Source organism: Anabrus simplex, chromosome 6 (genome assembly GCF_040414725.1).
Source record: "Anabrus simplex isolate iqAnaSimp1 chromosome 6, ASM4041472v1, whole genome shotgun sequence".
Lineage (NCBI taxonomy): Eukaryota > Metazoa > Arthropoda > Insecta > Orthoptera > Tettigoniidae > Anabrus > Anabrus simplex.
This window is the reverse complement of record NC_090270.1, coordinates 281,770,575-281,783,193: the sequence shown is the minus strand read 5'-3', so window position 1 is coordinate 281,783,193 and position 12,619 is coordinate 281,770,575. Positions and strand designations below refer to the sequence as shown.

At 38.9% G+C, this 12,619-nt stretch overlaps 1 protein-coding gene across 4 annotated transcripts in view; it reads left to right on the top strand.

The window, feature by feature from the left end:
- Nucleotides 1-12,619, top strand: part of csw (corkscrew) — a 587,333-nt gene that overhangs the window by 569,975 nt on the left and 4,739 nt on the right. For all 4 annotated transcript variants that reach the window (XM_067150444.2, XM_067150442.2, XM_067150443.2 and 1 more), the window contains 3 exons: nucleotides 4,889-5,072; nucleotides 5,167-5,318; nucleotides 8,615-8,871. In XM_067150444.2, coding sequence (XP_067006545.2) covers nucleotides 4,889-5,072; nucleotides 5,167-5,318; nucleotides 8,615-8,871 — 593 coding nt within the window. The remainder of the gene's footprint in view (nucleotides 1-4,888; nucleotides 5,073-5,166; nucleotides 5,319-8,614; nucleotides 8,872-12,619) is intronic.

The following is a 12,619-nucleotide window of genomic DNA, read 5'->3' as shown; positions in this document are numbered from 1 at the left end:
ACCACTACTAGCGTACTCAGACACAAAAATATAGTAACTTATAGTGAGCAAGGAGACTAATATCTGTATTTGGTATGACATATCTATGTGAATCTCTTAACACTGAAGTTTCTAGTAAAGTCTCAGTGCTTTCTCAATATTATTTAGAAGAATTATTGAGGTCATCACTTACAAAACATCAGCCCAATCTCAGCGAGCTGACAAAGTCGATTGAAACTCGGAGGTGCTTCAAAGTAACAATTTAATAAATTGTTCAAATGAGGTTTTTGTTCATCATGACATAATGTAATTTGAAGGTTTTGTTTCTTTGCAAAACTTGTTATGTCAAAAAACTTTTATTTGTATTACATTACTTCTGTATAACTTCCACATTCTGTATAACTTACACCCTTATAATTCAATTTTGTGTTTCTCTCAACTTTTCACCAAAGTTCTAATTGAGTATATTTGAGTGTAATTAGGAATATGGCCATGAGCCACATCAGTAATATACTGGAACTGCAGTAGTACACAGTAGGTGACCTGTCATTGCAATTTAAATCATTCATTTTTATTCTGTAGCCAAAAAAAACTTATTGACTGTCATTTTATACTATTACTTGATCACCATTTGGAACTGAGTTCATACAATCATGTATCTTTTCAGCAGCCTTGTGAATATAATTACACTCAATCAAAAACATACATATTCCAGGCTATGTGTTAAGTGTCATACTTTCATAAAGTGTACACCGGTTATGCCCCCACTCCCACACCGTCTCACATTATTATCATCCTCTGTTTTTTTCCACATACTTTCTTTCCATTCTTCAGCTCTGCTCTATTCTATCCTAGGTGTCTTTTGTTTCACCCTATTTTTTTAAAAATTTCTTCTACCACATTTGTCTCTGATTGATCTGATGACCTCTCTGTTACTTCTCACGCGCACACAGTGTGATAGGAAAATTTTAACTGGAGTTTAATGGTGTCGTTAGCTTCCGCTTGGAATGGCATCGCTGTGCGACCAACGGTAGAGCATTCTTAAATTCAAACCCTTATTGTCTTCCTCGTGAACAGTCGAGATTTTCTTCTGAAGACGTGGAGCAAAGTTCTGTGTGAAATGTGTTTCCTTGACACGGCATAAGCCCAAAAGCTTATATCATGTCTACAAATTTACAGTTAATGTACAAGTCAGTTTCTGTAGTGAAAGGATTAGCTAGCAATTCACCATTCCCCAGGGAACAGCTGATTGCATAATAACTCTTAAGTTGGTCACAATCTTCGGGGAGGCACCTTTTTTTGTTTCCAAATATAATGTGATAACATTATTTAATACAGAAACCTGAGTTTTTATATGTGGTTGGAGAAACTTTTTTCAACACGCTTGTAATACACTACAAGTAACTGATATCATGACAATAGATAGACAGGAAGGATTATAGATTGAAGCACATATAGGATAAACACAATGACATTTCATTGTGAGAAGAGGAAGCAGTAGAAAGAAGAGATAACGACAAACATGTTCAAGGACTAAGACAATCTCTTCATCTTCACACACTTCTGTCTCCTCATCAGCCCCAGTTTTTCTACGTCTGTTCTATTTTCTACTCATTTTTGCTCCCAACTTCATCAGGATGGTACGTATTGACACTCACCGAGGGACCATCTTGACAGATCTTCAGTCTTCATGTGGAAAATGTAGGATAAAGAAATGCTAGATAAACACAGAAAAAGTAAATGTATTTAGCTTATGGCTCTTAATGTCAGGAGTGTCAGAGGACATGTTTGGCTCGCCCTGTGTAGGTCTTGGTATTTGACCTCCATGGGCAACCTGAGCATCTGGGTGTGGGATAATGATGTAGGGAGCGGGCGAAGTACGTTGTCAGCCCATATCCTATTCCTGTTGAATAACACCAAGGGGTCTGCTCAAGGCTTATCGTCTTTATCTGATAAACAAATCGCCATCAACAGTGTCATTTGCCCTCACTCGATACAAACCCTGTGGAGAGGTTTGAAATGGAGTCCGGGCCTTTGGCATGCAGTGTAGTGATTATTGTATACCACACCTCTCTTGTTTTTCATCAGTGGCACTTGAACCAGCTAACCACGGTTTCATACTATATAGACTTGACATCTTAACATTGATGGCCATCAGGTGGGGAGTTTTATTGTAAAAGACTAGGAACACAGGAGAAACACAGAAGGAGAAAAGGAGCCCAAGGAATCACGATTCAGCTAATAATATTGTCATATTTAGAAAAGATGGTATAGTTCTATCCTTATTTAAATTTAAGTTTTGCACCACAGCATTTGATATCCTTTTGGAACGTTGTGCTTTTGAAGTTCTGTAGCATTAGAACCCAGACTGTTAAATATGAGAACTTAAAGTTGATGTGTACGATCCAATAAGTTAACTTGTTAGTTCCTTCATCTTAGTATCTACAGCAGTTTAGAGTCCATGTCCTTGACTGAATGGTCAGCATAGTGGCTGTTGGTACATAGGGCCCCGAGTTTGATTTTCGGCTGGGTTGAGGATTTTAGCCGCTTCAGTTTATTTTTTTCAAGCAGGTGCCATGCTAATGCACACAGCTTCATCTTTTGGCATTAGTTCAAACCAAGTCCATTCCCGAGTTCTGTTCCCTTCTGCAGTTACATTGAGAAAATGTTTGGAAGTCAGAATTTGACACCAGAACAGTGCAATGATGACTGTCATATTTGAAGTGCTTAGGGAAAAATATCTCCTTTCAGTGTCATGAATGACTCATTTTTGCTATTCTGGCGTTATCAGATTGTTCATGGTTTGGGTTACTATAGTCACATCCTAGTTCGTGAACCGTGGGCAACGGCTGAGTGGACCTGAGAGAGGGGAGTGGGCATCTCGGACACATTCTGAGTCATGGCCCTCCTTGTGCTCAGGCAACAATCCACCGGTGGTCCATAACCCGTTAGAGGAGAGATCCTCACTTGGACTATGTATAAGTAGGGTAGCATCCTGCTTCATGAATTTGTGGTGCGCAGAACAGTTTAAGCAAGCCTCGGACCTATGGGAGTAACGGAGTCCCACTCCCTTTTGACAGACGAGGGACTCCTTGGAAACAATTTGGCGAACGAAATGGAATTTGATGGGGAGCTATCAATATTAATGGGGTTTATGGGAGAAAGAAAGTAGAACTGGCTGAGTCAGCAAAGAGGATGCATTCAGATGTGCTAGGAATAAGTGATATTCGGGTAAGGGGAGATAATGAGGAAGAGATAGGATATTATAAAGTGTACTTGACGGATATGAAAAAGGGAAGGGCAGAGTATGGGGTAGGACTGTTCATCAGGAATACATTTGCATGCAGCATAGTTTCTGTCAGGCACGAAAATGAGCGAATGATGTGAGTAGATTTGGCAGTAGGAGGAATTAGAACAAGAATTGTCTCATGTATTACCATGTGAGGGTGCAGATGAGAATGAAGTTGACAAGTTTTTTGAAGCATTGCGTGACATCGTAGTCAGGGTGAACAGCAGGGATAGGATAGTGCTAATGGGCGATTTCAATGCGAGAGTTGGAAATAGAACTGAAGGATATGAAAGGGTGATTGGTAAATGTGGGGAAGATAAGGAAGCTAATAGGAATGGGAAGTGTTTGCTGGACTTCTAGGCTAGTATGGCTTTAGCAGTTATGAATACATTTTTCAAGCATAAGGCTATTCACCACTACACATGGAAGGGTATGGGTACCAGATCCATAATAGACTATATCTTAACCGACTCCAAATTCAGGAAATCTGTTAGGAATGTACAGGTTTTTCGGGGATTTTTTGATGATACAGACCACTATCTGATCTGTAGTGAACTAAATATCTCTAGGCCTAGGATAGGGAAAGTGAAATCTGTCTGCAAACGAATAAGGGTAGAAAATCTCCAGGATGAGGAAATTGGACAGAAGTACATGGATATGATTAGTGAGAAGTTCCGAACAGTGGACAGTAAGCAGGTTCAGGATATAGAAAGAGAAAGGGTGGCATTCAGGGATGCTGTAGTAGAATTAGCAAGGGAATGCCTAGGAACAATCATGTGTAAAGGTGAGGAAAAAGCGAACATCGTAGTGGAATGATGAAGTGAGAGCAGCTTGTAAACGTAAAATGAAGGCTTATCAGAAGTGGCTCCAAACAAGGGTTGATGCAGACAGGGAATTGTACATAGATGAAAGAAACAGAGCGAAACAAATAGGCCTAGTTGTTGAATCTAAAAAGAAGTTGTGGGAAGATTTTGGTAAAAACCTGGAAAGGCTAGGTCAAGCAGCAGGCAAACCTTTCTGGACAGTAATAAAGAATCTTAGGAAGGGAGGGAAAAAGGAAATGAAGAGTGTTTTGGGTAATTCAGGTGAACTCATAATAGATCACAGGGAATCACTGGACAGGTGTCCGGCTCCATGGCTAAAGGATTAGCATGCTGACCTTTGGTCACAGGGGTCCCGGGTTTGATTCCCGGCGGGGTCGAGAATTTTAACCATCATTGGTTAATTTTGCTGGCATGGGGGCTGGGTGTATGTGTCGTCTTCATCATCATTTTGGCCTCATTTAAATGTCTGAGGCATGTATCAAATTTAAGTCATTACTTGCTACTCGCTAGGAATATAGAATATAGAAATTCAATTAAGGTCGTTAAGTAGGCTGTAATAATATCTCAGTAATGATTGTGAAAGTTTCAAAAATATTTAGAATATGATGTAAATATCACTTACAATTTTATTTTTTATTTTTAGTAGACTTCTAATTAGTTAAATGAGAAAACGAATGGTAATCAATAGGTGGTAATTGGTTACAGTGCAATGGTGCAAAAATTAGTCTGATATATTTGTATCATTGAACAGTCCCATCTACATTATGTTACTGTTATTTGTATATTTTCTCTTCAGGCATGGCCAGATCATGGTGTACCTTCAGATCCCGGTTGTGTCCTGAACTTCCTGCACGATGTTAATGCCCGCCAAGAATCGATACCAGGTGCTGGCCCTATCCTCGTCCACTGTAGTGCAGGAATTGGCCGAACTGGCACTTTTATTGTTATCGATATGATTCTCGACCAGATCAAGAGACAAGGTATGCAGTTGCATTAAGTAGATACAGTATATGTTTTTATTAATATCATGGACATATAATATGAGTTGGCTAAAATGGTGCAAATTTGTTTCAGGTTTGGATTGTGAAATTGACATCCAAAGAACCATCCAGATGGTCCGGTCTCAACGCTCAGGAATGGTGCAGACAGAGGCACAGTATAAGTTTGTGTATCTGGCTGTTCAGCACTACATTGAGACAGTTTCTCAGAGGATGCAGGCAGAACAGGTGAATATGTTGTTCTAGTTGGGCTTGAAAAGGTTTTGTATATATGTTTCTATTTCTAAATTGCATGTTATCAATGCTTGCTCCCTCATCACAAGACTTTCACCGCACACATGTACGTGTGGAACGACTGTCCTTCTCGCGGAGGACGTTGTCGGGCAGTACACAAGGCTGCCAACCCTTCTACTTAGGAACTAACGGGTGGTGGTGGTGGTGGTGGTGGTGATTATTGTTTTAATAAGAACTAAGAGGCTAGTAGAGGAAAGGTGAACTAAAAGTTTTTTCTTGCTGTGCCTGGACAGGTTTCTTGCCGTGTGTACAGGTAGGATAGGGTCTGGATAAGACTAGTGATATGGGGACAAACAAAGGGGGTCTGAGGGGCATAAACCCGCAGGTTAGAGCCGCAAAGCGGTCTTAGGCCCTTTAAGTTTATTGTGGAAACACCATTGGTCTGGTTACTTCTGCCTTTATTGTGTGGGGTTGATAATGGAATCTCATTATCATAATTGACAGGAATGATGTCACGTGACACTTTATATTGGCCAATAAGAATGCAAGTAGGTACTGCAGCAATGGAAAATGGTGTGTGTTGTTCTTCATTAGGTTGTAAAAGTAAATGAACTTCTGGGGGTGAGATGGTGGGTTCCTGGACGTTGCAGTGAACACATCTCTCCTGTGACACTCATTCCAAGTCAGATTTCAATAATTTCCAATTACTTATAATGTTACAAACATCTGTGACAAGGTGTCAATTTTTACCTGCACTTGTCCTGAAACAGAATATATTTGTCTTTAGTGCCCTTGCTTGGATAGGTCAGATTTCCTCCCATTTCTTTCTTTCTTGTCTGACTGTTCCTTATATATTGCATTTACTTGTTAATCAGTTACACATATTTTCTTTTTACTCATCGATAAATTATACAGTAGTTTCCAATTACAATGGTATTTTGTAAGAGAAAAGTAAGTCCACTGACAAAATTATCATCATATCAACCTGTTTTTCAGCCAATTGTGCTTTATAGAAGCGATAGCTTAATCATAAGCAGAAGGTAGCAGACATAAAAGTGTCAAAAATGATAGCTGGTACGAGGAGGTTGGAATAGTAGGATGAGGTGATGCAATGAAGAGATACAGGGAAGGTTAGGAACAAATGTATGGAGTTGCACAATATGAAAGTATTAATTTATCCACTTTGTTCAGTATTATGTACTGTATTACAATCTGAAAGATTGATTAAATATTTTATAATAACATCGTTTACATGTTTCGGCTCTATTGAGCCATCATCAGTACAAACAGTGAGTTTCTCTCATCGGTTGGCCGGCAGGCACGCCCAGCTTATCTGCCTCCCGTTGACTCATCACTCCCCGCTCCACGGCATAGCAACGACGACACCACTTCGCTTACTTTATCCGAGCATGACATGAGATAACACTTAAAAATAAGAAAAAAAGAATTAAGAAAATTAGTAATTAAGAATTAAGAAAATTAGTAATTAAGAATTAAGAAAATAAACTCATACCTTATGACAATATATGTTGGAAATGTTCTCCTCCTGCATCCACACATTTCTGGCATCGTCTTAGGAAACATTGATTCACGTGCATAAGTTCGTCTTCTGTAATTGAGGCTAACATTTCTGTAGCCCGCCATGCTGAGCTCTTTGAAATCCTCGCTTCTTGTCCAAGTCATCTTAGGAATTTTATAGGTGGTATGTTCTATTCTGTGATTTCATTTATTTTTTCCTCATTAAGTACATGTTTTTTACCACTTCACTCCTTATCGAGTAAAGAGCCAGTTCCTCTCAATTTCTTTATGAGTTTCCGCATGATCTTTACATGGAGGGTGTACACCTGGAAATTGTGTTACAAATTGACTAATGACTTCCCTGCAAGACTCTGTTTTCACATAATTATCGTACATAAATACCCTTTCCTCTACCGTGTACACGTGTGAAGGCATGAGAATTATACCCGAAATAACACTTCATCACAACTCGAGAACAGTTGTAGCAACAGATCAACACTAAATAGACATTCTAAGCACAGACCTGAACTGCGAAGTCCAGGCATTCCCATGCTGTCGCTGTGCCGTGCAATAGCAAGCGATGAGTCAACGGTAGGCAGATAAGTTGGGCGCGCCTGCTGGCAAACTGGTGAGAGAAACTCACTGTATTTTAAACATAAAATAATTGTCAATTTGTTGGGATAAAGTCTCTTTTGAAGGATTCCAGTATTGATATTTAAAATTACATGTTTGTTAAAATATGATCATGACATATGCAGATAAAATATGATGATGATAAAATGTGCTGCTTATATTGTTCATTGTTGAGCTGTAGCACGTACCAGGTCTTTATACACACTGGCCCATGAGGCCTGACATTTCGTAAGATTGTGTACGTTTAAGAAGACAGTTACCAGAAAATAATTTATCCCGCATTTGACAGTAGTAACTAAAGGATATTGTCAAAACAAGAAGACGGTTTCACTTTAGACAAATTTGGTAGTGGAGCTTCTAAGAACTAGCAACAAAAAACAGTTGTGCGCGGGCAAGATGTTTGCATGGCAGGTGCAGCATCCAGCAGATAACCTATGGATAGGCTTATTCAAGTTGTACCTAAAATTTTAATGAGATTGTGTTGTTCTGAGTTTTTATATGGCTATGTCCCTTTGCAAGTCATTTTTCCTATTTAGCTCCCTCAGTTTGATGCATGTATTCTTCTGCCTGTGTTGACAATGAAATAACTGCACATATCTACTTTCTGATGTGTATTGACAAATGATAAGTTCATGATTAACCACATTTTCTTATTCTCATTTGTTAATGCACATCTTCATTTTGTGTAACTGAACATGTCATGTGTTGTGTAAGAAGACAAGTATGTTCTGAGCTGTCACTGGAGAGATTATGTGCGATGACACTAGTAGACGAATAAGATTGAGTGGTTTTTAAAAGTACGAAAGATCTCAATATGAAAGTTGGAATTTAAGAGGACAAATTGGGTCAAATATTTGTTCCTAGGAAGGATTTAGTGATTGGAATACTTTACGAAGGGAGATGTTCAATAAATTTCCAACTTCTTTGAAATTATTTAAGAAAAGATTAAATAAACAACTTATAGGGAATCTGTCACCTGCATGATTGTCCTGTATGCATATCTGTGGTGATTGGTTAATTGAAGATTTTGTTTGTTATCATAATTCAGTCAAAGTCATATAAGTTGATCTCTTTTTTTTTTTTACTCTTTATTAATTATATATTTAATAATACGTGTTTCGTGGACATTATCTTTGCAGAAGAGCCTGCAGCTGGGCCGAGAGTACACCAATATCCGGTACTCGAGTGAAGTGGCAGGTGGAGGTGGTGTCACACCTGATTCTGTGCGGGGTCTTGCGTTATCCTTATCACGTTCTACCACCTCCTTGCCAACCACACCTAGCTCGACAGGATGTTGTCGGGACAGTAAACGGGGACCATCGTCGAGACCCTGTTCCGAGTCTCAAGACAGTAAACGTGGACCATCCAGAGCAGCATCTGACACACACCTGCCCAGGTAATACATTTCAATCAATCAATCAATCAATCAATCAATCAATCAATCAATCAATCAATCAATCAATCAATACTGATCTGCATTTAGGGCAGTCGCCCAGGTGGCAGATTCCCTATTTGTTGTTTTCCTAGCCTTTTCCTAAATGATTTCAAAGAAATTGGAAATTTATTGAACATCTCTCTGGTAAGTTATTCCAATCCCTAACTCCCCTTCCTATAAATGAATATTTGCCCCAGTTTGTCCTCTTGAATTCCAACTTTATCTTCATATTGTGATCTTTCCTACTTTTATAAACGCCATTCAAACTTATTCGTCTACTAATGTCATTCCACGCCATCTCTCCGCTGACAGCCCGGAACATACCACTTAGTCGAGCAGCTCTTCTTCTTTCTCTCAATTCTTCCCAACCCAAACATTGCAACATTTTTGTAACGCTACTCTTTGGTCGGAAATCGCCCAGAACAAATCGAGCTGCTTTTCTTTGGATTTTTTCCAGTTCTTGAATCAGGTAATCCTGGTGAGGGTCCCATACACTGGAACCATACTCTAGTTGGGGTCTTACCAGAGACTTATATGCCCTCTCCTTTACATCCTTACTACAACCCCTAAACACTCTCATAACCATGTGCAGAGATCGGTACTCTTTATTTACAATCCCATTTATGTGATTACCCCAATGAAGATCTTTCCTTATATTAACACCTAGATACTTACAATGATCCCCAAAAGGAATTTTCACCCCATCAACACAGTAATTAAAACTGAGAGGACTTTTCCTACTTGTGAAACTCACAACCTGACTTTTAACCCTGTTTATCAACATACCATTGCCTGCTGTCCATCTCACAACATTTTCGAGGTCACGTTGCAGTTGCTCACAATCTTGTAACTTATTTATCACTCTATAGAGAATAACATCATCCGCAAAAAGCCTTACCTCTGATTCCACTCCTTTACTCATATCATTTATATATATAAGAAAACATAAAGGTCCGATAATACTGCCTTGAGGAATTCCCCTCTTAATTATTACAGGGTCAGATAAAGCTTCACCTACTCTAATTCTCTGAGATCTATTTTCTAGAAATATAGCAACCCATTCAGTCACTCTTTTGTCTAGTCCAATTGCACTCATTTTTGCCAGTAGTCTCCCATGATCCACCCTATCAAATGCTTTAGACAGGTCAATCGCAATACAGTCCATTTGACCTCCAGAATCCAAGATATCTGCTATATCTTGCTGGAATCCTACAGGTTGAGCTTCAGTGGAATAACCTTTCCTAAAACCGAATTGCCTTCTTCTTCTTCTTCTTTTATGACCACATAGGATCACTTTAGTCAGTCCGTCGTTCAGGTCTCTTTGAAGGGATTGTTCGGGCTTTGCGGTCCTCCCAGTACTTCTTCAGACGCTCCGATCTTCGTGCCCTTTCCTCAGTTGAAAATGTGCGTGTTGTTGGTTTGTTTTGTGTAAGGGTAAAGCGGAGGTTTGTATTCTTGAGTTTTGTATTCAATTTTATCTTATTTTTGGTGTCTTCTGTTGTAAGGCCTATTTCCTTCAGATCCTCTCTTACTTCTCTGATCCATTTACATCCTGTTGTGGTATTTTTTGAGACGAGATTGTGTTGTACTAGTTGTTTCAGAAGTCTCGAGTCCTGCATCCTCATGATATGTCCAAAGAATCCCAGTCTCCTCTTACGCATAGTATCTGTAATGGGTTCTAGCTCTTTGTACACGACTTTGTTAGGTATTAACCGCCACTGTCCATCTTTCTGATATTTTTTGTTGATACAGGTTCTTCCAATCCTCCTTTCAATTTTCTGAAGTCTGTCAGTCTTTGATTGTTTATTCAGGTAAAAGAGTGTTTCTGCTGCATATGTAGCTTCCGGTTTTATAACTGTGTTGTAGTGTTATATTTTTGTATTTATTGCCTTCTATCGAACCAGTTATTAATTTCACAAACATGTCTAATATAATCAGAAAGAATGCCTTCCCAAAGCTTACATACAATGCATGTCAAACTTACTGGCCTGTAATTTTCAGCTTTATGTCTATCACCCTTTCCTTTATACACAGGGGCTACTATAGCAACTCTCCATTCATCTGTTATAGCTCCTCCAACCAAACAATAATCAAATAAGTACTTCAGGTATGGTACTATATCCCAACCCATTGTCTTTAGTATATCGCCAGAAATCTGATCAATTCCAGTCGCTTTTCTAGTTTTTAACTTTTGTATCTTATTGTAAATGTCATTGTTATCATATGTAAATTTTATTACTTCTTTGGCCTTAGTCTCCTCCTCTATCTCGACATTATCCTTGTAACCAACAATCTTTACATACTGCTGACTGAATACTTCTGCCTTTTGAAGATCCTCACATACACACTCCCCTTGTTCATTAATTATTCCTGGAATGTTTAGCCATGTGGTAAACATTTTCTGCACATAGTTTCTTAAATAGCTACAAGATGGCATATAATTTCACTTTTGTTTCTCAAATTCTCAGAGAAGTTTTGTCACAAGGTGAGAGTGCCAGCCACCCTTACGTGGCATTGCACCACCAGAAAGGAAAATGCAAGAAATGTGTTTAGAGACACCAAAAACATTTTTTTCTTCTTTTGTTTTGAGAAAGTGATTATGAATTTTGTTTAAAGTATAGTGATTCCAAGGGTGATGTTAATAGACAGTGGAAGTGATGCTGCATTCTCAGATGACTATATTTCCAATGCTTCCAAGACAGTTTTCAGCACACTCAGTCCAAATTTTTTGTGGTAATTGTTCACAAACTATTACTGATGCAAACTCGTGTCCTCATACCAAGGTGGTACAGCTCTTTTCAGGCACACCCCCAATGGAGATGAGCTGCATGTACCATTTCAACCACATACCAGCCCTCCTGCCATTCTTAAATTTCTGGCAGTACCGGGAATCGAACCCGGCCCCCCGAGGACTGCAGCTAATAACACTAGCCGTTATGCTACAGAGTCGGACACTATTACTAATGAATTTTTTTTACAGAATTTACATTTAATTTGAACAATGAATATACTCGTATTTGCGTTTTCAGTGCAGTTTCCTTTTTTAAATGTCCAACATCTTTTGTGAGAAAGTTTGAAAATTCCTTTCTCCATACCCTATGCTTACGGTACAGTAAAACCTTGATTATCCGTCCCTTGATTAACCGTTCTGCAGATTATCCATCGCCAAATAAAAATCTTGATTTTTTTTAAAGCAATGTACAGTCGCTCCAAAACTGAATGAGCTTACTCTTGATGTCAGTAATAATAATAATAATAATAATAATAATAATAATAATAATAATAATAATAATAATAATGAAATGCACAGCCTGTTTCCAGTCATTCGACCGGGTCAGGAATGGAATGAATGAAGCCCCCATCTAGCGGCGAGGAATAATAACAACAACAATAATAATGTTATTAGTTTTACGTCCCACTAACCACTTTGACTGTTTTCGGAAACACTGAGGTGCTGAAATTTTGTCTCGCAGGAGTTCTTTTATGTGCTAGTAAATCTACCAACATGAGGCTGACATATTTGAGGACCTTCAAATAGCACCGAACTGAGCTAGGATCAAACTTGCCAAGTTGGAGTCACTTACCGTCTGAGCCACTCAGCCCGGCTCTTGACGTCAAGGTATCTTTATACAGTATTCTGTTTTGGAGCGACTGTACATTGACTCTCCGACTCCTGATTCCATGATCATAACGTACAGTAACTACTGTA